Source organism: Simochromis diagramma, unplaced genomic scaffold (assembly GCF_900408965.1).
Source record: "Simochromis diagramma unplaced genomic scaffold, fSimDia1.1 OVJJ01000348.1, whole genome shotgun sequence".
In the NCBI taxonomy this organism is placed as follows: domain Eukaryota; kingdom Metazoa; phylum Chordata; class Actinopteri; order Cichliformes; family Cichlidae; genus Simochromis; species Simochromis diagramma.
The window spans coordinates 745,528-773,104 of NW_024386755.1; the positions used below are offsets into that span (position 1 = coordinate 745,528).

Below are 27,577 nucleotides of genomic sequence, written 5' to 3' on the forward strand. Positions count from 1 at the left end.
ACACAGCTTAATGTGTTCATTTCTCAGCGTCTCAAACTTTTTCTCAGACTGGCTCTGATTTCATGCACATACATGATCTTGAAGAGCACTTTATGGTTTGACACTTAACTTTTGATACTTAAGTAGTGATAGGTCAGTTTTCCAACAACAGTATTTCTACACTGGAATATTGCTACGTGGTGTGGTATAGGTCCTGCCTTAATATAGCGAGAAACCAGTGTTCTGTTTCTTCAGGAATAGTTCTCCAGGCTCCTTGAAGGACATTCAAAGCGCTTCTTTGCATGTTTCTGCCTTTTGGTCTGTTCTCTGTTAAGATGACCCCACACTGCTTTCGTAATGTTGAGGTCCGGGTTCTAGGGACACCAATCTGTGACTTGTAGAAAAACACACAGTGGAACACTCTCTAGATATGGGTTTACTGCACTGGCAGAAAAATGAAATTACTGCCAATCAGATGCTTTCTAGATGATCTTTCACAGTGGATCAAAATCTGACAGTTGTGTGTTCGTAATTCCATCAATTTTGGTAAAATCACAAACCATGACAGACCCTCCACTGTGTTTTACAGACGACACTGCATTCACTGTTCTACCTCTCGCCTGAAGTCCTCCATAAACATGGATGCAGACACCGTTTATCTGTTGTAGCGTTAAGGCCTGAAACTTCTTTCATCCTCCACGTTTCCAGCTTCCTTATTTAAGGACACCCTTCACACCATGCTGGGATATTATACGTTTTGAGCTAACAGCTCCTTAGAATCACCTTGGTGTTTCAGAAATACTATTTTGTGTCCGTCGCCATTTTATCTTTGGCAGTTTCCATAGGTTCAACTGAAGAACGGTAACAAAGTTCCTAAAGATTCAATTACAAATTTTGCTTTTTGTAAGTTGTCTGTTCTGCATAGACTGAGCCATTCCCTTCTTTATGTTAGAAGGATTCATCGGTCAGTGTTAATGGTCAGGTACAAGGACTGGACTGAAAATGAGTGGAGAAATTAGAAAAGGCTATTTACAAGACACTTGACTTTGTAATGCTTTTACCAAGTACCCACATGAACCTTAGAATCACAGAGCACACATACAATCAACAGCCGAGACTTTGATAGAAGGAAAGCAACAACAGGCTTTGTTTTATTCCAAATTTTTTTTTTGTTTGTTTTGTTTGTTTTGTTTTTATTCCTTTATTTCGATTGTAGGGCCCAAGCCTTTGACACTTCTGAAAGCACCCACACGCTCGTTGCTGAAACTGGAGTCAAAGCCAGCGTACAGCCATGTAGCCAAGAGTTCAACTGGACATTTCAATGTTGTTAAATAGCTGGAAAAACCAATTCCAGTACAACATCTTTAGTACAGCATCATGCACAGCCAGTGGAGCAACATGCTTGTTCAATGCTCATGGAAGAACTATGGGCTTCTGGTTTCTGTCTAAATTGCTTGAATGTGTTGACCATAACACGTTGCCCGAGTTCAGTGTAAATGCAGAAAAATCTGTGGTTTCATCAGTTTTGCTCAGTACCATGAGGACAATCCAAGATGCCCAAAGTACTCTGCTACCCACAATGCTTTACGCTCACAATTGTACTGGAATTAAATCAACCCTCTGAAGAGACAGGCTCAAACACAAGGGGGAAAAAAAAGGGTGTAGGGGGTGGGGTAAGAATGTGGAAAGATGTGCTGAGTTTCCAAAGTCCTAATGAGGTCACCCCAGAAGTACACTCACTGTGGGGCTGCACAGCACTCCGGGGCCTCATGCCAAACAGTGAGAAAGAAAAAAAAAAAAAACAAAAACAAAAAAAACAAGTTAATGAAGAAACTGGGGAAATCTTCATCACCCTAACTCCAGTTAAGTGATGCTGATCATCCAGTACTTCACAAAGTGCACAAACACACAGGCTTTAATGTTTCAGTAAATGCTCTGCGCCTACATCACCTCCCCCAATACATATTCAGCAGTCTGAGTCTGAAATACTCAAAAATGTAGATGGAGAATAAAAAGAAGATTAAGAGATCCAGAGCTAATACAATGACATTCCTCTGCTGGACAAATTGTTAATATCCTATAAGGTTAGCTAAATGTGAGCTGGCCCTTCAAAGTATGTACAAAGAAACCCACCAGCAATCAGCAGTAAAATGAAATGCAAAAACAATGTCACTTAACTTGTGTTGTTTTTTATGGTTTAGAAAGCAATTTGATTACAATTAACCGAAAACATTATGTTTAAGGTAATATATATAATATATATTCATATGTCAAGGTTAAACAAAAATCTACAAAGCAAAAGAAAAGAAACAAAAAGGCATATGTACATGTTCATCCTGTCCCAGAAAACAAAAATGCCCATGTCTTGGGCTTCACCAGAATTATACCTTTCCTCCCCCCCAGCTTTGTGCCTGCGCTTCATGTGCCCTGTGGTGACGAAGCACACGGGAGGTAAACGGTGTGATGGCGTCTGAGAGTTCGCCCCTGTAAAACGAGCCGCTGTTGCTTTGTTGGATGAAGGCATACATGTTGCTGTGATGCACACAAATTTCAGTTTGTGGCACTGAACGTGGGTGCCGGGCTCGGCAGGCCATCACAGAGCCGACGCCGGGCACAGCAATGGATCTGTCACATTTCGAGGCATGCAACGACCACACACACACACACACACACACACCAATGTTCAACTTGCTCGTACCATTTCCAAGATGTTAGGTGACATTCTTGCAGCATGTGTGTATGCATGTTTTGTTTTTTTTTGTAATACGCATGTTTGTGTAAACGGGTCCATTTTTGTTGCAGGAAGTCTGCCTTACTTTAAATGCACGGATATTTTCTGCCACTATGTTTGATGGGCTGTGGGTTGTGTCAATATAATATACCGTAAATGTCTCGATGTGCAAGAAAGCAGCAGCAACTATTATTTTCTCTTTTGAGGGAAAAAGACTGAAAGGAACAAAAAGAAAAAAGTTCCGGGGTGCAGAGGAGCTGGCAACTTCCTGACGAGTTGATACGAGTAGATTTGTTCTTCTTCTTTTCTTTTTTTTCTTTTTTTAAATTTGTTTCTTAAATTTTGTTCAGAAACCAGAACAGCAGCTGCTGATGGGGTCCATTAAGCAAATGTCGCCTGGATGTTGTCCAGACATGGTCCTGGTGGCTCCCCCCCTAAACTTCTGCACGCTCTTCGCCTCAGGCCTCCTGAGGTGCAGGCTTCTTAAGATCCCTGATCTGTTTGACCAGGTAAGTCTTTTCATCGTTGAACTGTTCGTCTTCTGTTCTGTCGTTTTGGAACTTGCTCAGAAACTCGATGAGTTTGGTCTGGTTCTTCAGCAGGATGTCGAGGATGGGCTGTGTCTTGTTCGGGTTGGCCACAAACACCTGTGGAGAGAGACAGAAAGAGGGAATTTTTCATGATTTTGTTTTCTACAGAATCTGTATCTGTGGTGCTAGCAGGACCACATGTGCTCACAAGAAGAGGCTCACCAACACTTCACCAAATAACTCACTAAATAGTAACAATATATATTGCACTATTGATTATATTAGTAACCGAGTACTCTCAGTTATTCCATCGATTAATGAAAAATCTGATGAGAAATACTTTTGTCTTATTAATGAGCAATAATAAATATTTCAAAGAGAAAAGAGGATCTTTCAGAATAAAAAGCTCAGATTTGCCAAAAAAATAAACAAAAACAACAACTAAACCCTTTGACTGTATGTAGAGGTCATATTAAAAATTTATTCTTTAAAGAAAACATTTTCTTAAATGCAAAAACATAAATATCTCAAGTAGAGTCATACGTCAGAGTTGAATAAAATTCGATGCATATACAACAAGGTAGAACAGGTGTGTGTTCATGTGTTTTCATTGTAAGCCTTTAAAGAAGAAAGTGGTGGCTGCAAGAAACGCGAGCATACCAGCATTTTGAAGTGTGCTTTGTGCTTTGATGCCAAATTCTTATACTGCTGCTATGAAAACATTAATGATAATAATAACATTAATATCAACAACCCTATCCCGGACAGGGTGAACTGTTCCCTCAATGGTCTTCTCATAGGGGTCTTCTGAATTGCTCTTTGTCTGGTCCCTCACCCAGAACCAAATTTTCCATGGGAGACCCTACCAGGGGCCAAAAACAAACAAAAGAAAAAAAAACAACCCTAAAAACAACATCGCCCCTGGGATCCCTGGGACACACAAACCCTTCAACCACGATAAGGTAGAGGGAATCTAAGTCTCTCCCTTAGACATAGGATGAGAAGCTCAGCCATCCGGGAGGGGCTCAGAGTAGAGCCACTGCTCCTTCACATCGAAAGGAGCCTTTTGAGGTGGTTTGGGCATCTGACAAGGATGCCCCCTGGGCGCCTCCTGGGCAAGGTTTTCCGGGCATGTCCCACCGGGAGGAGGCCCCGGGACAGACCCAGGACATACTGTAGAGATCATATCTCTAGCCTGGCCTGGGAACGCCTTGGTGTTCCAACGGACAAGCTGGAGGAGGTGGCTGGGGAGAGGGAGGTCAGGGCTTTTCTGCTTGGGCTGCTGCCCCACGATCGATGTATGTATGGATGATAATAATACCAATGTGTCCAACCTAACAACCCTCAGGTCAGTGGCTCAGAGTTTTACTGGCCCATATACATTTTTATTTATTGGTTGTTTTTTTTTTTAAAGCTATTTTTTCTTATTTTTAAATATTAATGTAATTTAGTGAACACTATAATTTATGTTTCATTTTCAATCTGAAAAATGTTTGAAATAAATATGATCTAGTGCATCCCATGTCCGCCATGAGACTCACCCCGTTTGCTGCATGTACGTTAAACTGTGCCTGTGTCATCATCACTGCTGCTGTTGTGTTGTCAGTGTTTGTTTAAAACTCTGTGGGCTTAATGTTGTCAGATTTCTTTATTCACACGTTGCTCCTAAATACGTTTGTACTGCAGGTCTGTTTTTAGTCACAAATGTAGTTGAAATGCTCATGTTTACATTGTTTGAAACGCATCGATGCGCTGCACAGCTGTGCGTTAAATGAAGCACTGAAGCAAAACATTTGTGTCAGGAATTTTTTATAATTGAATTACTCCATGAACTGGTGCAGCTCTGTCTTGAACTGCAGGCAGTGACAGTAGTCTGTGCTCTGCATTGCAGGCTCAGTGAATTCAGCGTATTGGCACATGAATCAGTTCTCTACCTGCTGCTTCTTCTACTAAGCAAAAGAAAGCAGAACAGAACTAGAAATGATCCACATGAAAAGTAGAAGAAATTAGAAGAAAGTCTGCCTGATGTCTTGAATACAACACTATTAACACAACACTATTAAATCAGGAAATGCATTAAGCACCTTAATATTTTCTTTACCCCCCCTCAAGCCTTGCCTCTTCTGTAGAAAGGACTAGCATACAGTGCTTTGATTCTACCTTAAAAACGTGGAAAGCCTCGAACTGGATGTTGCGGCTCTTGTCCCGTAGCAGGTTCATCATGAGTTTGAGATTCTCTGGCTTGCTGATGTATTTTGTCATAATGGTGAAGTTGTGCCGGTCGAGGAGCAACTCCCCCAACAACTAGAGTGAGAAAAGAAATAAAAATGTATTCCATCAGTGTATTTCTTCTACTATATTTAAATAAGTAGTCACGCTTTACTCGTTTGTATATAATCATTAGTGATCATGAATAAGGCAATAAAAATGTGTTCGAGAATCACCAGTGGTCAAACATCTGGATTACAGATTTAGTCATCAAGTACTCAGTCTTCAGACTGAAATCGAATTAAACACTCCAAACATGAGGCCAGTGAAGGAGCCATTAAAGCTCTTTAAATAACCACGTAAGTTTGTGGTCTAACCACTAGATGGCAGTCATGTTAAGAGTGATTCAGAGAAACCCAACACTAGAAACCATTTTTAAATAGCTCTCTGAATAGAGTTGCACCACTACTTGAAACCTCTTTACTGGCACAATCCTGGGCTCTTACCTTGAGGGACTGCCTTTTAGTCACGTAGTTTTCTGAGTGGAGCAGCTTCTCATATTCACTAAAGAACTAGAGCAGCAGAGAAAGAGGCAGTGAGGCAGACAAAATACAAGTGGTCAGCGAGAGAGGCAGTCATCTAAATGCTTCAAGCGGTGTTTTCACAATTACATCTGTATCTTGTATCAAAACACTTTGACAGGAAAATGAGAGCTTTTCCTCTCACGGACTGACAGCTATGTTGTGCTCCCAGCCTGCAAATTATCTCCCAAATGGCTGGTTTGATGTTGTTAGAAAAAGAGATTGCCAGCATCTTAAACCGCCTGACTAACAGAGACAGACCTAATTCACATGTAATTGGTCAAAAGAAACTGTTTTTGTTTTTTAATCTAAAGCTTATAGTTGTCTCAAACACTATTCTTGGCAGGGGTGAGGCTATATGGTTTATTTAAGAGTACATTTTTTTAAATATTTTGATCTAATCTAGATATTTTTAGTTAAATGTGAACTTACTCTGTCATAATGTTGTTCCAGAAACTCTGCGCTGAGTAGCTTGTGTCTTGTAAGGAGGTCCTGGAAACAGACAAAGCCAACTATCAGCAACACATTCAGACCTGACAGTTATGACTGGGTCCCATCTGTCTCCTATTTGTACAGCGCAGATACAAACCACAACCCAAAGAAATCCATTTACGTTTTGTCACTAAATGAACCACTCTGAAGCTAAAAATTAGCGAGAAAAGACATGTCAGCTCACTGTCTGATGACTGAAACCGTTCCAAGACAGCAGACAAATGCTTTATTACAATGGTTTATCAAAGTTATCTCTTGCTGGATGGAATGAGCACGTTTACTGTCAAGACTAACATGCCAGTAAATGTATTCAATAAGTAAAGGTGTGAAAGTCTTTTTGAATAGCACAAGATTTAAAATAGTCAAAGAACTCCACAGTAACTACACAGCTTGTTTGGTTTCTATCAAAGCTAACAAAGGGCCGTGCACTTAAAACACTTGACTACTTGGATTTATCAGGTTTTTCTTTCTTTTTTTTTTAATATGTGTCTAGAAGAAAACCCCTCTCACTCACAGCAGTAATCATCCTGCTTCAGTTCACATCGCTGTCTTGTACTTAGTGACTTTGTTGCCCGATTTAGCTATTTTCAGATACCCTTTAGTGGAGAATCCCCCCCCAAAAAAAGAATAAAATAAAAAAAAAATCTCTCAGCATGACAGAGAACAGCTGTGTGTCATGCCAGGGGAATAAAGTAATAAACTTTCTGTTGCTTCTTACACTCTCTTTGAGTGATTATTTTACATGTACTACAACTTGGCCCTCGATTTGCATGCTCAAAGCTGGCACTGGCCTGTCGTCCCCATCCTGAAAAAATACCATCTTAAACATGAGCTGCTCCAATGGGACACTGAAGTAGCAAACTACAAGTAAGGGCTTACATAATAATATAAACAGCTATTTAAACTGTCATAAACATAAAAGCATGACCAGGTTCTCCCTTTTGAATCTAAGAGGCAGATCATGAGAGCTGAAGTGTTGAGATCTGGTTTTTAATTCAAGGCATTGCTTTCATTATTTCTGCAGCAGCAGCCGACGCACGTTTGGTGACTGTGCTTTGTCAAGTCTGTTTTCTTTAAGCTGTTTAGGCAGTTACAGCTATGAGGAACCACAGATGTTTTAGAGCATTACTTCAATAGATTAACAACTTTGCTGACTTACTTTGAAAGTGGCAAATGCGTCTGAGGCAATGTCGAATGTGGACATCTCCACGTATCTGAAGAAGTCGTAGAATTGTTCTGACCACAGTGTGATTTTGGCCAGTGGCTCATGTCTGATGCACTCCCTCAGCATGATACCGCAGTTCAGTGCAATCTCTGGAGACTCATACCTGCATATAACATCAACATATGGAAAATGATTTCTCATTTTGTATTTCACATGCACGCACACACAAGCGGCAGGAGGATGGATGGTTTCCTGAAAAACTGAAAACAAGAACACAGTGAGCTGCAAAATGTTTGGCATAATAATGGAGTACAGAACAAGAGCAGGCCGATATGACTACAAATATTTATCACGATATACATTGAAAATTTGCGATAACGATATAACTGACGATATAATTGACACTAGACAAGATACTTTACAACTCCACAACTTTATTAGTGCAAAAAAACTTTGTTGTGTAGCTGACGGACGAAAAGCTAAACCAGTTCCACATCACTGAAGTTGCAGCATTTTTACAAATCAATTCTGGTTCATCCGTTTCATTCAACAATCCGCTTTCGCCCTTCTCATTCTCCGTCGCCGGCACGCTTTTTCCGCCATGTGCGTATGAAAACAAAGGCACTGCGCATGCGCATTTTACCCATATTCTATGGCAATATTTCATTTTCTTATCGTTGCCCAACATTATACTGGTATTACCGTGAACGGTATGATATGGCCCCGCCAGTTTCACATAAAACAGACTTCCAGTGTTTAAACTGAGTGTAATCTGTAGCAGCTAGCCAAAGATCCTTCAGTTTTCAGGAAAGACAAAGCAGGGATAGTGACTGAGCTGGGTGAAAGCTTATGATGTTTACACTACTGATAATGAGGATCAATTCCACTGTGCGACACACAACAAGGGAAATCCTCATTAGTCCTATCACAATGGGAGTATGCGCACAAGATGTATGTTCTTTCAGAGCACCACTTTACTGCAGACATTTAAATAGTTTCCCTTGGGATTAACTGAACAAACACAAAGAACAGAAAGCTTCAGTCACGTCAAGCTGTACAGTACAGTAGTGCATCTATTCACCGTGCCCCTGGCACAAAATGACTGATCCTCGTGTCGTGTGCTTGGTTTTCACAAAGCAGGTTTAAGAAGAGATTTTTAAATCCTTTGGAGTCGCTAGGATTTCTGCACAGGTGACTCCAAATATTCTCATATCTTCATCCAAGTCAGAAAGACAGAAACAATCTGACTAAACTGACAACACAAAACCAGTTGTGCTTCTCATGTGTTGTGTAACCTCTCCACTTACCTTTTCAAACCTTCACTGAACTACTGAATCTGAGAAGCGCAGACTTCCAATTCTATCTAACTGAAACACCTGACATTTTGAGCACAGTGATTCACAAACTTATTCCAGCCTGGACTTGCATGTAGCTTGTTGTACTCTAAAAAACAAGAAAAGTGTAACTGTTTATGTTACTAGTAGCTGCTCCATTACTGCAAAATTAGACAAGGTGAAGGGCAGACCAGGGGATATCTGTAAGCGTGGATGAGGTGCACAGAAACGAGCCACCTTCCACAAGGTGTAGCACTCTAGGATGTCTTATACTGGTGTTTTTATAATCTGTAGTGAACTGGACTGCTTGTTCTATTTTTACTTTTCTTATATAGGCAGCAGCTCTCATTTCCCTTTATGCTAGGAAGAAGTTACTTGGTTCCTTGGTCTTTTCAATACCACGTACTGTTAACAACAACAATTATAATGAAATAATCAGTGGGGGGGGCAGTATTACTCCGTGTATATGCTCTTACCCTTTAAGCAGCATGAAGAGAATATTCTGCTGGGTGCAAAGATACTCCACCGTGGGTGTCCGAGTACCAATCTGACGCCTCAGGATGTTGTTGAAAATCTGAGCCACATCTTTTTTACCCTGACAGAAAAATACCACATGAAGGCTTAGACAGAACAGAAATGCACACAATAGAGAATTTATACATGAAGTCATTTTATAACAAGCTCTCTGGGTGGAAAGCCAAGAGGCCGTTGTAAATGTAAGGTGTGGTGCTTTATTACATAACAGCTAATGAACGGCTAGGAATCTGCTGCATTTTTAATTTTCTGCAGTGTGGCAATAAAACCTTGATGAAAGATCCGTTCTCTTGAGGTTTAAACATATTGACAGGAAACAGCACTAAACAGAGGAGCCAAAAAGAGAGACACTGTCGTATACTGGCAAAACTGAACATATAATAAAAGTGTGTAAAGTTATCAGAAATATCAAATTACTGTCACACTTTGATATTGGACTCTTGTGCTTTGCAACTGTTCACCAGGCTTTTCTTTTGAGCAAGGAGGCACTTTGAGCGAGGGTAAAAGAGGAAGAAGGATCACACAGCACAGTGAGTCACACTGTGATGGGGTGAGTCAGGGAAGCCTGCAGCAGTTACCACACACACCATGACATATTGCAGCGAGACATGAGTTTGCTCACATATCAAAACAGGCAGGTTTGTCATTAATAGCAAGCTGTCAATCCACGTGCACTTTTTCGAAACATCTTGCTTTTTCCTTCTCATACATAGTTTAGTTCCTGCACCATTGTTTTAAAAACAAAATGCTTTAAAAAAAACCTTTAAAGACAAAAACAACAGTACTACAGTACTTTTTTTTTTTTTAAACCATAGTTAAAAGTGAGTACATTTCTGCAGATTTTGCACTGCTGGTCAAACAGAACAAGAGCTTTAAAAACATCACTTTGAAATGTGGTTTGAACCATTTAATGGTGCAGGGCCCTACCAGTCTGTTCCATATCAAGGAATTTTATATTTTTAGCTTTTATTTTTAAGCAATCAATTACATATTTACAAGATGCATACTTAAATAATTTTTTTACCCAAGTTCAGGAACCTAATTTAATTTGCAGACCCGAATATTGCTCTTAAGTCATTTTAGCCATGCATCCATTCTCTCTATTCTTATCAGGGTCATCAGGGGGTTGGACCCTACCTCAGGTATTATAGGGAAAGAGGCGGATTAAACCCTAGACAGGTTATCCTTTGACACTAACACAGAGGGCATTTTATATTTAGTTATATCATTTGCTATACTACATTTGATTTGTGCATTTGCTACTGTGAATTACTGGGGAAAAAAACAAAAACAAATCATCAGTGAGTGTAAAGTTACTGCAGGTCCACTGCCAACACACAATGATGACCAACAGAACACTGACATGTTAAACATCATTTATGATGCACATGTGTCTGTCTGCGTACACCTTTGTGTTTGGATGGGAGGGGAGGGGTTTTCACCCATGGCAGATGCACTCCTCCTAAATCCTGACTGCGTGTTGCTGGAAGCAGATGACACATGCTTCTGCCAAATGCCAATTGGTTGACAAGTAGACTGGAATAGGCAAGGGAGCATCAGCAGAGTTAACCGGGAACTGCAGAGCCGCAAAAAGAAATTCAAAGATATAAAAAAAAAAATAAAATAAAAAAAAATAGCATGAAAAGCACAGACAGTGCTGAAGTGACACTTTTCATAGTTCTTAACACTCTGTTTCACTTCAGCTCTTTGTTTATTGGAACTTCACTCTTCTGCACAGCTGGCAGACGGACAAAAGCATAAGCAAGAGTGGTCCACACAACGACTGTACAACAGAGCTCTCTGCAGGCAGATTGGACATCCCCAGAGTGCAAGCAGACCACAAACGCAAGAATAATTTTTTATTTTCATTTACTGTTTCCATTTTGTGAATCAAAGTAAGGCACATGTGACGACATAAAGTGATTCTTCAACTAATATTAATGTGAAGTGATTTTAAACAAATTAAAAACAACACCTGAAACAATTAGTGGATCAACAAAGTTCCTAAAATAAATAGCAAGAATGGGACAAACATTATGACTTAACACTGTTTTGCTTTCAGATCATCAATATCCATCCACTTATACTGACTGATTAATGTAGGCTTAAGTCCTTGCTGTTAGTGAACAGGGTAAACGTTAGTGCTCTCTAGTTGGTTTTATTGTGCGTTCCCTTTATGTTTGCAGTGAGAAATAAAATGTATCCACACCTTTTCAAACTTTCTCACCACAATCTGAATCCTGTACATCATGTGTGCTAAGTGCTAGACCTTACATGTCACTGTAAAGCTGCTAATGGCTTCTAACTGCAGATATTTTATTAGGTTAGTGCCCCTGTAAGACGCATTCTTGCAATGCTTGCATACCTTGGATAAATTGAGACCACTGTTCAATATCTACCACTAGTTCCTGTTCTTTCAACTTCACATCAAAAGTCTCACCTCAAAGTCGATGAGCTGCAGGTCTGCTATCAGGGTGCTGAGTAATCCACTGTTGTAGAGTTCCTGGGCGAGCTGGGCCACTGCTTCTGTCTGGGGCTCTTTTTCATTAGTCCCATACAAGATCTCCTTCATGGCCACAAGACTCTTTGACACCTCCTCTGTAGCCTGAATACACAAATTAATCCAGGGCACAACATCAACATATCAGATTATTTCAAAGTTCAAACAAATTCCTTCAAACTCGTGTCACTAAGTACAGTGAACTCTCTTAGGTGACGGACACTGCACCTGACAGATGAAGAGATTCACCCTACCTTCTCTGCCTTTTTGTCCGAGATGTCGTGCTTCTCGAGCACCGTCATGCTGTCCTTAAGATTCTTGACGATGTCCGCTGGCGACTTGTGGGACTTGCCAAAGGGGAAAGGCATGGCGGAGAGTTACCACGAGTGACCAGGCAGCCGACTGTCCACCTGAGGAAAGAAATGTAAAACAAATCCACCTTTCAGATAAGACCAAGTACAATCACAGAAATGGTAAAACGAGCAGACAGAAAACCCTGAACAGGAGAAGTTTGAAAGGTTAAATACCGCAGAAACAGGAAATGTATTGACTGCTGCTGCACTTACAGGTGTGCATGGTAGCAGTAAATGTATCCCTTCTACTTGTTACTGTATTCAAGACAAGAAGAGATTTTTATTTTATTTTTTTTTATCTTATGAATTAGCGTTTTTGGCAAATGTTCATTGGATAAGCAGAAATGCTGCTCATGTCATTACTCTGGATTGAGCCTTTGATGAAGTTGTATTGTATGCAACTTTGAGCTGAGAAGTAGAAGTTGGGTGGGGGCAGGGCAGTGGTGCACTCCATATATCCTGTAACAAACACTAACCTACGTAGTAAGTCCCAAAGAAGCTCTCAATACTAATAAAAGTCAAGCTCATGTTAGTTATAGAAATAAATTTGTGGAAATATTATGTTTTTTTTAATGATTTGCACATATCTAGATCTGACCTTTAAAGCTTCATTTAGCAGCTGTAAAAGCTTGTGAAGTTTTTTGGTCATTATTAGTAAATGATTAACTGTGAAATGAGCTTACTATGACACAAAGCCACATAAATGAAGACACCACCTCAGACCTTTGTATGCCCGACTCCTTCACTTCAATAGCATACCTAAACAGACACTACATTGCCAAATATACTTTATCAGTTCAAATTTAGGTTTGTAAACACACCCTTTGAGTCACAAATCTATAAAACTAAATCCTCAAACGATACCAAAAAAAACAAACACTAAAGACCCTAGCAAGGCCACGGGTGATGCAATCGACTGATGTCACCATCTCATATCTCACTGCTGCTCCTGTTTAACTGTGTGACTTAACAAGGACCCGTTTCTAAGAAACTCTCCAACCCACCCAACAACCCTAAGTTCACAGGGCAGGGCAAAAGTCAAAGTTTCATGAACAGTCACAAAGAGGCAACACCAGGCCAGTGAACTGTAATCCCATTCTCATGATCAGGTTAGCTGGAGGAAAAATAGAAAGCGTGCTGCCCTTTTAGGACATATTTCCACTTGATGTTTGGTGAATTTAGTGACCTAAAGGTACAAATCTGGCACTGCCACCAACCTGTTTTCCAGCCAGGATCCTCTAAACTGTGCACACAAACCCTGGAGCTGTCACACACTTCCTCTTATATCTTGGCAGGGAGTCCACATTTAGAAAGCAATGCTGGAGCCAAGAATATAAAACCGAGCAGCAACCAAAGTGGGGTGGCAGGCTGCTGCTGTTGCCCACCATTCATATATGATGTGTCATGTGTGACAGAGCTGAAACAGGAGAGCCTTATGTTCCCAAGCGGATGGTTTTTGCTTGCTCACAGCTTCGTTAACGTACACAGGCTTCAGCTTCGCCAGGTGGCCACATGCGTCTTTCGCGCAGGCTAATGCTCGTTAATGTAGGCAGCAGAAGCGCCTCTCTGCTCCTGACCTGATACAGTACCAGTGACGCAAATAGGAGGGAAATACATATGGTGCGTTCAAAATCGGTAGATCACATCTAACCCACAATGACTCCGGTACTAATCAGGAGTCCGAGTAAAATTGTGCCAACCTGACGTCTGTACAACCTGTCCTAACACAGACAAAAAAAAAAAAAGAGAAAAAAAAAGAAAATCCAAACCCGCTCGACCTCTCTTTGGGTAAATTAGCCTAGAAATACTTGTCGTGGCAAGTGACAGTGAATCCTGTCCTATAAGTACCTACCAGAACTCAAACAATACAGTGCCATAGAACAGCTCAACGTTAACCTCACCATCTCTCTCAGTCCAGACAGCAGCGGGTGCCCTGCTACCATCTGAAGGTAAGCTAGCAACCGCTACTCGCTGCTAGCAAGTGCTAGTCAAGTCCCCTGATTTATTTACACATTTTCCAAGCGATATATAAAAATATATATATATTATACACACCAACACATATATTTAATGAAAGTATTACCACTCGTACAACTTAAAAGCTAATTGCAAACCTACGGCCCAATAAGCTGTGCAACATAAACCTGACAGTGAGCACCGCCCATCTCTGTTATCCATGCCTGGTTTGTGATGGTGTGAAGTCTGCCAACTTTGCGCAATGTTAACAAAATGGATACTGAATAACATGGAGTCTAGCAAACAAAAGAGCGTTTACCGCAAAGCTGGAACAATATGCCACTTAGCTTTCTTTCATTTCTGCAGGACAGCGAACTTTATTTGTTTGCAAGGTAGCGTGGCCTATAGTTTTTCAATCACAGTCCACCAAACAACCGTGCTACTGTTGGCTGGCTTATGGAAGTGTGTATATGACTGTGTGTGTGCTGTCGACACACGGGAGGCCTCGGCAGGCCCACTGCTTACAAGCATTTTCCAGCTGCTAAACCTTCATTTCCAGCTGCTAGGAGTTGTGGCAATATATTACCAACTCACCAGCTATCATAAGGTAAAAGTGGCTACGTTAATTAGCTAACTCGGCCTAACGTTAGCCAGGCCTGACTGAGGCTCCTCGCGTTAGTGCTTTGAAAACCATGCCTGGCTTTAGCAACTATCAGCAGCAGGCTAGGTTCAGCTAAACCGTTTCCACTTGCTCAGAAAGCTATGCCTGCAAACCACAATTCATAGGATAATATTCACAACACAATACCTTGCAAACGGCGTTTTCACTCGTTTCTCCCGGTTTGTCAAGACAGTAAAAGGCAATCCAGGTGCTCCTCGGAACAAAAACCGCTTTGTTTTCCTTGCTCGTGTCGCCTCCCCTTGTTTGTACTGTTGTTAATTGTGCAGCCCCTGTTTCCTCCTAGTGCTTTCTATGAGCCCGACTGGTAATGTTAGCAGAGAGCGGCTGTCACTGCAGTGCCGTCTAGCGCCTCCGGTGGTCGCCTCGTGCAACAACAGTGGGGGTTACACTGCAGGGACGTGCGAGATCACCGCATGAGGGCGCGCTTGCTCCATAGACAGATCATGGGACCTATAAGATGAATTAGGTAGAACCCCAAGCGACAATCTGCCTGCAAATAAATGTACGTATGAGGTGTCTTAAAAGCACTTCCTTTAGCAACAACAACATTTCACTTGCACTGAACCATATGATCCCACTTATACAGTTTCCCTGCAACGGTCCAGTGTGCAATATGAATACAAACATCGGTCACAATCTGTACATGCACTACACTTCAATAGAAATGTGTCTTCTTGCCTATAAATATCTTCATGTCCTCTGATCAGTAATAAAACGTTCAAGATATTTTACTTTATTACAAACTTTAGGATTATTGACTTAAAATCAGGAAATTTGAAATATTTCTCTTCCTTTTATAACTATTTCAGTGTACAGAGAGCATATGTGGAACAAAACCTTAGCACCCCATTTAAGGTTAGAAACCAAGGCATTTTAGGATGCAGTTAGCCTAAATCTGGAGTACACTGTATCAAATGTCACCTGAAGGAAATATTGTACTTACAGGTTATGATTTGAACTCAAAGCATTATTATTTCATCCAGTTTTGACAAATGAAATGATCTACATTAACACATTTGAAATAAGTCTACATTTTGCTTGAAATAACTCAGCCTTTTCCTTGAATTGTCTACATTTTGCTTGAAATAAAACTGAACTTTGTTTGAAATGGGTTTTTTTTAAGTTGTGTGGTATGCTCTCTCTATTAGCACAAACTCTTCCTTAACTCTAAACAAAACAAATATTGGATGCATTGCATCCTTCCAAATTTCTAAATTAATTAGTTGTACTTTAAGTTGTTTTCTAAGTGATGATGCATAGTATTGCCAACAGCCAGAGTATTTTAAAGCCTCTTGTATAGGAAAAATGTTTTGTTAATGTACAATACACAAAACCATTAACTCCTTAGCTATTAAGTTAAGAATGTGCAGGCAGTGGCTTGGGAAACAGACAGCTGTGATTCACTTTAATAACCAAAGCCTCAGGTGAGAGCTAACAGAAGCAGGAAGAGGCTTTAATTTTATAGCTGTCTGTTTAGCTGCATGAAGTGGAGTTTAGCAGCTGTTAGCTCCAAACTCTGTTTTTCATCTAAAGGTGTAGTAAGGGTTCACCTAGAGCTGAAAGTTACATGTTGGGGGATAAGACAGAAGGAGAAGGCTGGTTTCTAAACAAGAGAAGCCTCAGGTGGAGGATAGTGGTGGGATATGGCTGACTATCAAAAAGTAATTGCAGCAAATATGGCCCCCTCATAAAGCATTATCTGCTTTTGCTGGCAAACTTCTAACGAAAAATGAAAGCTTGTTTCATCATTTCATCAAATGTTCATCATCATCATCAGATTTGATCTTAACCCGTAAACAGTTAACTGAGTAAAGTCAATTGCAACGTAAAATTCAAAGCAACTACGTCACCCAGATGGTTTGAGATACCCACTCCCCAAAGCAAACACTGATGAGATTGGCAGTCCTGCATGTCAAGCCCTTGCATAGAGGTAACATACCTGGTGTATTTGTGCAGTCTGTTATACTGTAACAATTCAGATCCTCTGTGTTATTGATTCCATTAGAATTCAGAATTCAGTAGTACTGACATTACACTCGCTGACCATGCTGGTCCAGGGTCAGATTTCAGAACTGCTTTAAATCTGCAGAGTTTCCATTCCACCACAACCCAGAGGTGCACTAGTGGATTGAGATCTCAGAGATTCACTTTCACATAATTTTTTAAACAACTGGTTATTGGAGTTATTGTTGCCTTGGTACTACTCAAAGCTATCTGGCCATTTTCCTCTGACCTCTGGCATCAAAAAATAATTTTCTCAGAGAGAACTGCAACTCACTGAAAGTTTTCTTTTTTCAGAAAACTTTTTTCCCTTTTTCTCTGCAAACCGTAGAGATGGATGTACGAGGAAATCCCAGTAGATCAGCAGTTTCTAAGATACTCTGACTTGTCTCTCTCTGTAGCTCATGAGCTGTTTCGGGGCCTATTTTGCCTTTGTTTTTGCCACTGTCTGCCACTGAACACTGGAAAAAGATGGATCAGTAAAATCAAAACTCTATTACAAACACTTTTGTTATAGTAGTGCGACAACAGCCCCACAGTGGCTTCAAAAACCCACTCCCTTTAAAAATACAGACGCCTACTTAACGCTTCTCTGAGGGATTGATGTATTTGGATTGGTTGCTATGTGTTACACCTGGCCTCGTCACCGGCTATCTACTGGTCACTTGCCAAAGGCCGAGCCTCCTCCTCGTCCTCCTCTGGTCGGGCCCTGTGTGAAGGTTATTACTCACTTCATGCTGATTAAGTTTGGGTGAATAGCGCTCTTTGTCCGACCTCGATTCCCACGACCCGGCATTCGCCTGGCAGTCGCGTGGCTCTGAAACAAGGGCTCCCACTTTAGGGGACCCAAAAGGTAGGAGGACGGGGAGGGAGCGAGAGAGGGTTGAGGGGGGAGGGGGTATCTGGTCAATCTGACATCTGCTCGTAAACAGTTAACAGCAGATGTCTCACATTTTAAAAACACCGAATGTGATCAAAGCAGGCTAAATACACAGCGTGCCCCCCCCCCCCTCTTCTGCGCTTCCACGAAGGTACAACCTCTCCCAGTGCAACCAGCTTCTGTTAAAGTAATTCAGGGGTTTTAAAGGATATGATTATGAACTATAACAGGTGACAGAAATATATTCTCAGGTGATTTGTCAGCCTTTTTGTGTCGTCCCGTGAGCTCTGAGGAAATAGGTTTGGTCTTTTTTTGCAGGTGTAATGTTGCCCTTGAATAGAATAGACGTGGGGGTCCCGGGAGTAAAGCACGGTAATTGCACACTCTTGTTCATGCCTGGGAGAAGAGGAAACTGCAGTTTTTTGGTGTTGTTGTCGGGTGAAGAGGGGGGAAGGGGGGTGTAGCGCAATGGTTTCAGGCTGGACATCTGTCGCTTGTGAGCTTTTTTTTTTTTTTCTAGGCCGGGTCTCTCAGTTATTCAATGGAGCCAGTGACCTGTCAGTCTTGACTGATGGGACCCCGTGTGTGGGAAAATCCCGCAGCCAAAGAGTTGGCGCATTCACATGCTAATTGCGCCCTATAAATAAGAGGGTCGCGCCGCGCCGAGGACCCTAGAGACGAACTGAGATTCAGAGGAGAAGGGACAAAAAAGCGCGCACACAAACACACACATATACACATACACACACCACCACACACCACAGGTTAAAACATGACTGCTTCATCCATGGCGCACAACCTGGGGAAACATCCTAGCGCAAAGGAGGAAAGAAAGGTACTGGACATACTGAAGACGGGTTTCTTTTTGACCAATTTTTTAAACGAATCCAGCATGGTGCCTCTCCATCTTGTTTTTGCTGCTCTTACCTGATTTGGTTACTTTTTTACAGCTCAGAAAGCCGCTCATTGAGAGAAAGCGGCGGGAGAGGATAAACAACTGTTTGGATCAGCTCAAAGAAACCGTGATCGGAGCGTTCAGGCTGGACGTGAGTATTGTCCTCACGTGTCTCCTCTGAGCAAACAGCGAGGGCTCAATAATAACTGAGGTTTCTCTTCTCTCGACAGCAATCCAAACTGGAGAAAGCGGATATTTTGGAGATGACGGTGAAACATCTGCAGAACATCCAGAACAACAAAGTTAACGGTAAGGAGCCGGGCACTTGATTGATTACGATATTACGAGCTTTGTTACTGCTGTTATTCATCGTAATAAAAGAGATTTATATCTCCGTTTTTTAAAATTTGGTTAGGCGTAATAAACTGATAACGCGTGAGAATGAAAATCCACTGACCTATTTGGCATTAGGCAGCAGGGGGCAGCATCAGCACATATCATGGCATATGTTGGAGGTCTGACAATGTTTTCACTGGGTGGTGGTTAGAGCAGCGTGGTATGTGGAGCTGCTGGATGGGCGAAAGTGGAAAAATTAGAAAATAATGGCTGTCTGAGGTGCTGAGCCATGGATGGAAATGTCATTGTAGCCAACCGGTTATACTGGTTGTGCTGTTTCCTGTTACCACCAGGGTTCGCTGTGACACATGTATCTTTTTCTCTCTTCATTCAGACCCCACGTTAGGCCTTGAGGCCCAGCAGAGATACAGCACGGGCTACATCCAGTGCATGCACGAGGTTCACAACATGCTCCTGACCTGTGATTGGATGGACAAAACTCTGGGCTCCCGTCTGCTCAACCACCTCCTCAAGTCTCTGCCTAGGTCCACCGATGAGCGCCCCCTCACCCTGCCCACACCCAGACTCGATGCTGCTCTTCCAGCCACCCAAGCCGTCCCAGGGTCCCCCCTCAGAGTAGAGCAGTTCCAGAGAGAGGCTGGACCTCAGGAAAGGCCAGCACTCCACAGTTCCCACCTGGGGACACTTGAGATGTGGAGGCCCTGGTGAACTGCTGGATTGATGATCTTGGTTGTCCATTCCGTTAGACCATCCTTTGTTATGTATCTTATAGATATGCTGCTCAGAAGACAAACATGTGGGGCGGTTTTTGTTCCAGTGATTATTATTGTAGGTGTGCTATAATGATTCTATACAGACCTTTTCTCAGTACTTCCCTTCAGAAGTTGACCTCTTGTAGCCTGCATTATAGAAGGCTCTTATTAATCTTTCGTGTATTTATTGTATTAACAGCTTTATTTATTGTTATGATAAGGCATGACTTTGCTTCTTAGACCACCTGCTTGGCCTTTGCATAGATTCCTCCTTTGCTGTACTATTAACCTAAACATTATTAATAATAAAACTTATTTTGCACTCACTCAGATTGTATGATCTTTGCAGGTGCTCTTTTCTGTTGGATCTTGACAGGAGTACTTTAAGGTCTAAGAGGCCTACAAGTGTTTATTGTAATATGATGTTACAGTAATATGGATTAAGATTTTTAGGGATTATACAGCATTCGACTGTGACAGGTTCCAGCCCTCTTGTGGCCCTGGATGCGATAAACTAGGAAAATGGATTCATGGATGGACTATTGTCATGTAATGGACATGAAACAAGTCAAATAAGTGCTAAACTCAACTGCCTAATGGAAACGTGTCAAAGTCAGAAAGAAAACACTTAAGTACTACATAGACTCATATCCTTATGCTCAGTTGTAGTTTAGCTGATTAAGCAGAACAGAGAAGCAGCTAATATGTGGACTTTTCATAAAGGGGTGAGAACAGATGTCAAAAATAACATAGAAGATGAGTCTGGACTTTCATTTTCACGGTCCCAGTAAGCTAATATGTCTAACATGAACACCCTGGGACCAACAAATCTACAAACCGGATAGCATAAAATCTGGCATGCTGCATAAAATGTAAATAAAAATAGAATGCAGTGATCTGCCCCCTAATCTTATTCACAATAGAGCTTAGAAAATATATCAAATGCTTAAACAGAGAAATTTTATCGACAAATATTAACTTGTTTTGAACTTTATGACAGTCATCTTTAAAAAAAAGGGTAAAGTAAAAAAGAAAAGTAAGTGGCACTAACACTAAAGAGCTGGAAAAACATATGAAATCATTAGGTTAGCGGGTCAGTAACATGACTGGGTAGAAAAAGAGCATCTTTGAGAGGCAGAGTTTCACCAATCTGTAAAAACTGCCTCTGCATATCGGAGAACATTTTCAGAGTTCTTGAATATAAAATTGCAATCATTTCAAATATGTAATGATCTACATCTACATCATGTCATGAAGAGAATGTGTAGAAATGTGCGCATTAGACAAGGCCCAAAATCAATACTGGATCTTCGGGCCCTCATAAAGCATAGCATTAAATCACGGAAATAAGTGCAAGGGCCTTAGAAAACTTCCAGGAATTACTATCTATGAGTAAAATTCACAGTGCCATCCACAAATTCAGGTTAAAGCTCTATGGTGCAAAAGAGAAGCCATTCCTGATCATGATCAGAAAACTCTGCCATCTTCTCTGAGCCAAGGTTTATCTAAAATCCACCGAGGTAAAGTAGAAAACTGTTCTGTGATCAAACAAATAAAAATCTCAAATTCTTGTGTCATCTGGACTAAAGAGGAGACGGACCATCCAGCTTGTTATCAGTTTTCAGTTCAAAATCTCTGATGGTATGGAAGTGCATTAGGTGGATGACAAACTTGCACATCTCAAGTTATATACAGATTTTAGAGCAACACATGCTCTCATCCAGATACCCTCTTTTTCCTGGTAGGCTTTTCATTTTTCAGCAAGAGAACGCTAAACCGCAACTGCACTTATTACAACAGCAAGTCCAGGGGATGAGCAGACATTTGAAGCATGATAAAAGGGAAAAAATGATGACAAATAAGACCCTGGACTGCAGTTAGAATCGGACAAGAATGAGATATTCCTCTCCCAAAAGTCCCACAGCTGCCTTTCCTCAGTTCCCAGATGCTTACAGACTGTTGTTAAAAGAAGAGGGATGCTACACAGTAGTAAACATGATTCCGTCCCAACATTTCTACATAATGTTGTATCAAATTGAAAACAAGTTTTTATTTTTTTTCTCTTAAAATTGTACTTTCTCAGTTTAAATATTGGATATGATTTTTAGATTCTTTTGTGAATCAAATGTGAGTTTATGAGATTCGCAAATCATTGCATGCTGTTTTTATTTACATTTTATACAGCATGCCAATAGACAACATGAGCTAACATGAGCTAAAACAACTTTGTGAGTAATATATATTAGAGTTGAGCTTCTTTTGCTCAACCCTAATATATATATTTGCACTGACTATAACTACAGTCAGTGCACCCAAATCATAACACAACCGTTTCCTGTCTCACCTCTAATTGTGCAAAGCAGATTCCAGTATGCAACTCAAATTCTGCTGAGGTATCCCCCCCACCCCCTCATATAAGACATTTCTAATAGGTCGTGGCAATAAAAGAAGTGTGAAAAGAGAGTCATTTTTAATGTTTCTTTATTAGAACTGCTTCCAATGAAACCTCTTTGCAGAAGGTCTGTGGATTATTCTGAGATGGAGGAAGCTGCTCGACATATTTGTTCCATTTGACTTTATCCAGATACACCTGAACTCTGTATGTTTGTGGAAAACAACTCAGTCATAACGATTGTTTCTTTATGATTTGATGATTTGGGAGGATATGACATATAGATAAGTACCCACCAACACTTATCACTTGTGTGCAGGTTTGCCTGGCTAGCACGATTTGTAATTATAAATGATGCCAGCATTGTATAGTGTGTATGTGAGATGAGAGGACAAGCTTATTTATGCTTCACGCTATGTCGCCAAGCTTGATTAGCTTCGTTCCGAGTTCGTTACATTACAATAAGGGAAGCAGATAAATACAGTAAGGATCTAAACGAGTTGTGTGTGTGGGGGGGGGGGGGTTACATAGCCATCTGGAAGCAAAACAAACGTGTCAGAGATGGCTCATACATTCACGTTTTAATAAAGATGCAATTCATTATAAGCTTCTGAGAAGTGCAAACGTGCGAGTGTCCCATTCCCCAGCTATTATAGTCCCTGTGATTGGCCGCCACATGGAGCCAGGCGGCTGGTCTGAAGAGAGAGGGAGAGAGGGAGACAGAAAGGGGGACGCCTGGTCCCTCAGCGGAGCTCGCCAACAAAAGCGAGCCGAGACAGCTGCTCTCTCCACAGTCCACACCATTAAAGCTCTCTGGAACAAGAGATCTGGGGGTGGCGAGGTGCCAAAAAAAAAAACCTTCACTTCAAAGGTCTGAAGGGCTTCATTCATTCGGGGCACGGGGCTTCAGTGGCGCGTCTTAGCGGAAATGCTGCTGCGCAATTATGGAAACAGCGCGTAAAACACGAACTTAGCACGCAGCCCTGCATTTACCTGGAAGCTTTCACAGATGCACGCTGACCCAGCCACTGTGCTCTGCTGTGAGGGTGATCTGAATAAAAATGACGTAAACAAAACATGTAATAACCAGGCCAGAGGTTTCTCTCAATGCGCCATATGCACGCTCACCAGCAAAGCACCCCAACGAATTCCAGGCGAATTAAATCATCAAAATTGGTAATATGAGAATAGCTTTTGACTTATTCACAGTTGTGCAAATGTGTATATTGCAGTGTGTTTGAACACACATAAAAAAGAGAAAAAAAAGTCGTCCACGTTGCACAGCAGCCAATGTGAGAATGCAGTTGCGCACAAATCAGAAGTCACAACAACAACGGGGAGAACAAACGAGGCGCAGGCCAACACCTGTCGCTTTCTTTGGAGAAGGGCCCTTAATTCCCCGAACTGATTTAGTTTTGGCCGAGGGGCCGCCAGCAGCAGCAGCTGCCAACTGAAGGCATCGCGTTACATCCGCCAAACAGACGGGTAAATCTGCTGAGGCTCGGACACAGAAGCCAGCAAAGAGGAAAAGAGGTCGGGCAGAAAAGAGACGGGGGCAGGGTTTAAATGCCTCGATGTGGTGTAGGTGCAGCGTCGTGCTGCAATCATTTTGGTTGGGCTGGTTTGAATAAGTAACAGACTGGTTTATATTTGACAGCCTGAAGAATTTCATTTTTGTCTTGAGTTAAACTTATATTTGAGGCTTCTTCTAACATATGAACAGTCAAACAAAAACGAAAATAAAAACAAACAGCACTATTCTAACACTGTACTCTGTGTCTCTGTGCTGATTCGTTTTGTGCAGATGAATTATAAGTGCGAGCAGTTCACTGAAACTAACTGAAAGGGGGACAAAAAACGAGCGTTCGCTCCCCTAACCCAAAAAATTGTCTGATTAAAGCCAGTCCAGCTCCTCGGGGCGCAGACCTGGGCTGACCGCAGACAAAGGGGGAGAGCGCTCATTGGCTCCGACCGTGTGCGCTCTGTTGTTCCCCAGCGAGAGCAGCACAGCCCCTATTCACATGTTAATAAGCCCCTATAAATACTAACAACAGCCACTCAGCGCCAGCAGCACGTCTGACTAGGATTACACAATAAACAGAGGGCGCCTCGCCTCGCCTACGAGTTTGTCGATTTTTTTTCTGCCTCTAACCGGTTCCGTTTGCCAGCTGCCCCTCGAGGACCACTCAGGAGGTACGAGCAGCGGTGGGAGAAGCCACAGTAACGGCGATCCAACCAACATGGCCCCCTCGGCTCGGCCAAACGGCCTCGGACTTGATGTGAAAGATGAAGATGAGTCCTACTGCGGGATACAGAAAGCGGATAGAAAGGTGGGGGACCGGTGGAGGCACTGTCCAGAGACACTTGGCAGTGACGCACTTGTCACGCCGCTTTAACGCTGCGTGTGCACAGTTATGAGGCAGGGATGGTTAGTTTGAGAGGAACCCCTCAATGATTCAAAGTTAGTTACATGCTTTAGTGAGAGAAGAATGACGCTGGGTTGCCTTTGCGCACTAACCGCGGACAGGTGGACGCTTATGACTTTGAATGGTGCTTCTTTCCTCATGTCACTGAAGTGTTTTCTTTCTGTGCTCCCACAGACGAGGAAACCTCTGGTGGAGAAGAAGAGGCGAGCTCGCATCAACGAGAGTTTGCAGGAGCTGCGGACTTTGCTGGCAGACACAGACGTGAGTACGGAGCGCACATAGCTCCTGCACTGGAGTTTCACTTTTGCTCTGCGCCACAATGAAGGCGTAAACTGTGGTCTTGGTGGTGCTCATCTGGTTTCTTTCCTCAGTTTCATTCCAAGATGGAGAACGCAGAGGTGCTGGAGCTGACCGTGAAAAAGGTGGAGGACATACTGAAGAACCGGAAACAAGGTGTGCCCAAATTTATCCAGCCCGTGTAACTATAAAAGAGTAAAGATCTGTTTTGTTGAGCGCTCAGAGTGCCAAATAATAAAACGCTTGAGTATTGCATTATCGATAGAATTACTCTCATTATTATGGCAAGACAGGCGTACATTTTCACCCTGCTCTAATAAAAGAGCATGTGAAGAGTCAGGAAATGCTTGATTTAAAAATATAAACAGTGATGAGCAAACAAGAGCTCAGTGGGGTCTTTTAAATTACAATTTCCGTGTGTTATATACCATTATATCTAAATATCTTATACAGTATTTTACAAGAAAAAACACTTTTTCCGCAGAATGGTCACCATCGGAGGTTTGTATCAACATGCTTATATGAAGAGCTAGAGCAATTTGCAATTATCTTATAAGAGGAAGTGATATTTTATCACATAAAAGGCTGAAAAGTAACATTTTTAGCTGTTAAGTAATTGTAGTGTAGTGAAGGAGAAACATTTAGCTGTCACGTGTCTGCAGTCAATAAAGTAGGAGTTCTTCAGTCTTGTATTATCAATGCTTTGGATGCTGAGCAGTCGTGTCTCTCCTCTCACAGAGGCAGAGACACTAAACCGAGAAGCCAACGAGCGGTTTGCAGCTGGTTACATCCAGTGCATGCACGAGGTCCACATGTTTGTGTCCAGCTGTCCTGGGATAGATGCGACGGTGGCGGCTGAGCTCCTCAACCATCTCCTGGAGTGCATGCCCCTGAATGAGGACCACCTGCAGGACATGCTGACGGATCTAATCACGGACACTTCTGAGGGCAGCAGCAGCAGCAGCACTTGGCATGGAGGCAGCGAGGCGCTCTGCGCTTCTCTCGCTTCTCCTGGTGAACGGAGTTTCTCCTGCGGGTCATCTTCTGCCCTCTCCCCAGCCCCTTCCTCCATGTCCAGTGAAGACTTGTGCTCTGACCTGGATGAGACTGACAGTGATCACAACCAGAGCTCTACAGAGGGCATGGAGAACAGGGAGCCTCCCAGTATGCCCACCATGACCTACCCCTGGTCTATGTGGAGACCTTGGTAGAGTAGTGGTGGGAGTTTGGATGGAATACAGTTGGGATGTGTTGAAAGGGGGATTATGGGCTTTCATTTTTATGGTGTGACACAGCGCGTCCCACTGAAAGAGAAAATTCCACCCTACAATACAAGAGGATTTTGTGGCTGTACCAGTTTTGGCCTCCTATAAGACCGGTTAAGAAGGCTGACTACATGCATGGATTTTTTTTCTTAGGCCTCCTGAACTCATGGCACTGATGTCCAATAATTAAAGTCTGTTCTATTGAGACCAATTTAGGCACCAACAAAAGCCTCAGCTGATCACTCTGCAGTGATTCTGAATACCAGCGTGCAGATGGATTTTCTTCACAGTCACTACTGAATACAAGTTTACAGAGATTTCCCCCAATTCTGGGAAATGTTTGGAATCAGAAAATGTAAGAGAGCATTTCATCAGAAGTCATTCCTGGAGTACTTTGGACATTTATATATATTTAAAATTAAAAGTGGATTCTCCTTTATGCCATCAGAGGGATCTGCTACACTCTGCTACGCTTTCAGCTGGAGGCTCAGAAAAATAGCCCTCCTGTTCTTTTCAGTAGTAACACCCTGGCTTTGAGTCCTCTTGTGACTTGTCTTTACACCTGGAGAAACAAAAAGCAATCCCTCTCAACACCCAACAAAGCACAGAAAAGGCAACAGTGCAGGACTCTCCCTCTTGTTTGGTCTATACTTCAGTGTAAATAGGATTTGTACAAGGAGAAAAGCTCTTTCTAGAAACTGAGAAGTCGGGCGATGCCCCAATTAATATAAATATTTCTATTGCATTTCAGAGGTTCCTTTAGTTTATCGGACCAGTAGTTCCTTTAAGAATGACCATTTTATGTTGTAAAGCTGTTTAGAAATGTGTTGCAAATAAAATGTCTGAATTTTTCTAAATAAAATAAGGTAACTGAAAACTTCTTTGTCTGACGTGACTCCAGCTTTGGAATAGAAGAGAGAAACTGGGTCAACGTGTTTGTGTCTGAAAATACTGATAAAGCAAACCGTTTCTGAAAGCAACAGCAACCCAAACACTTGAATAAGTAGCCCAGTGCATTCAAAAGGAAAAGTATGTCCTTCACTTAAACTTTCATTGATTCATACAGTGCGTGCATGCGCGCGCGCGTAAAGCAGTCGCACCTCTCCGAAAGTGTCTTCGCTCTCACCTCTGTCACAATGACCGTGTTAACAAATGCGTGTTAGATCCTGTCTGGACCAGTCACCCAGACGCACCGTCGGAGGTCCTCACAAAGGGGCAACTCCCCTCATCCCTCCTATAATCGCATGCAGTAAGAGCCGGGTGTTGT

General features: G+C 42.0%; 3 protein-coding genes across 3 annotated transcripts; 2 read left to right on the forward strand and 1 right to left on the reverse strand.

The window, feature by feature from the left end:
• Positions 1–1,124: 1,124 nt before the first annotated feature.
• Positions 1,125–15,384, reverse strand: cab39 (calcium binding protein 39). Its single transcript, XM_040024657.1, has 9 exons — positions 15,172–15,384; positions 12,309–12,464; positions 11,995–12,159; positions 9,497–9,615; positions 7,681–7,849; positions 6,462–6,521; positions 5,955–6,020; positions 5,401–5,544; positions 1,125–3,357 (listed from the first exon to the last, which is right to left on the reverse strand). Exons 2-9 carry the CDS (start codon positions 12,420–12,422, stop codon positions 3,169–3,171), a joined length of 1,026 nt encoding a protein of 341 aa, XP_039880591.1. The 5' UTR covers positions 12,423–12,464; positions 15,172–15,384; the 3' UTR covers positions 1,125–3,168.
• Positions 15,385–18,305: 2,921 nt separating this feature from the next.
• On the forward strand, positions 18,306–20,625 carry her8.2 (hairy-related 8.2). Its single transcript, XM_040024728.1, has 4 exons — positions 18,306–18,761; positions 18,877–18,972; positions 19,052–19,130; positions 19,552–20,625. The coding sequence occupies exons 1-4, from the start codon at positions 18,699–18,701 to the stop codon at positions 19,884–19,886; spliced, it is 573 nt and encodes a 190-aa protein (XP_039880662.1). The 5' UTR covers positions 18,306–18,698; the 3' UTR covers positions 19,887–20,625.
• A 3,658-nt stretch (positions 20,626–24,283) lies between these two features.
• her13 (hairy-related 13) lies at positions 24,284–27,228 on the forward strand. The gene is made up of 4 exons (XM_040024713.1): positions 24,284–24,652; positions 24,923–25,009; positions 25,120–25,201; positions 25,784–27,228. Exons 1-4 carry the CDS (start codon positions 24,563–24,565, stop codon positions 26,254–26,256), a joined length of 732 nt encoding a protein of 243 aa, XP_039880647.1. The 5' UTR covers positions 24,284–24,562; the 3' UTR covers positions 26,257–27,228.
• The last annotated feature ends 349 nt before the right edge of the window (positions 27,229–27,577 follow it).

What these genes read in the sequence shown, in the direction of transcription:
- her13 (XM_040024713.1), top strand. Translation starts at nt 24,563, where the DNA reads ATGGCCCCCTCGGCTCGGCCAAACGGCCTCGGACTTGATGTGAAAGAT. An exon ending in CTTTGCTGGCAGACACAGAC is followed by an intron (nt 25,010 to 25,119) that starts GTGAGTACGGAG and finishes TTCTTTCCTCAG; the next exon opens with TTTCATTCCAAGATGGAGAA. An exon ending in ACTGAAGAACCGGAAACAAG is followed by an intron (nt 25,202 to 25,783) that starts GTGTGCCCAAAT and finishes CTCCTCTCACAG; the next exon opens with AGGCAGAGACACTAAACCGA.
- cab39 (XM_040024657.1), bottom strand. Translation starts at nt 12,422, where the DNA reads ATGCCTTTCCCCTTTGGCAAGTCCCACAAGTCGCCAGCGGACATCGTC. An exon ending in CTAAAAGGCAGTCCCTCAAG is followed by an intron (nt 5,545 to 5,954) that starts GTAAGAGCCCAG and finishes TTCTCACTCTAG; the next exon opens with TTGTTGGGGGAGTTGCTCCT. An exon ending in AGGCTTTCCACGTTTTTAAG is followed by an intron (nt 3,358 to 5,400) that starts GTAGAATCAAAG and finishes CTCTCTCCACAG; the next exon opens with GTGTTTGTGGCCAACCCGAA.
- her8.2 (XM_040024728.1), top strand. Translation starts at nt 18,699, where the DNA reads ATGACTGCTTCATCCATGGCGCACAACCTGGGGAAACATCCTAGCGCA. An exon ending in GCGCAAAGGAGGAAAGAAAG is followed by an intron (nt 18,762 to 18,876) that starts GTACTGGACATA and finishes ACTTTTTTACAG; the next exon opens with CTCAGAAAGCCGCTCATTGA. An exon ending in TCGGAGCGTTCAGGCTGGAC is followed by an intron (nt 18,973 to 19,051) that starts GTGAGTATTGTC and finishes TTCTCTCGACAG; the next exon opens with CAATCCAAACTGGAGAAAGC.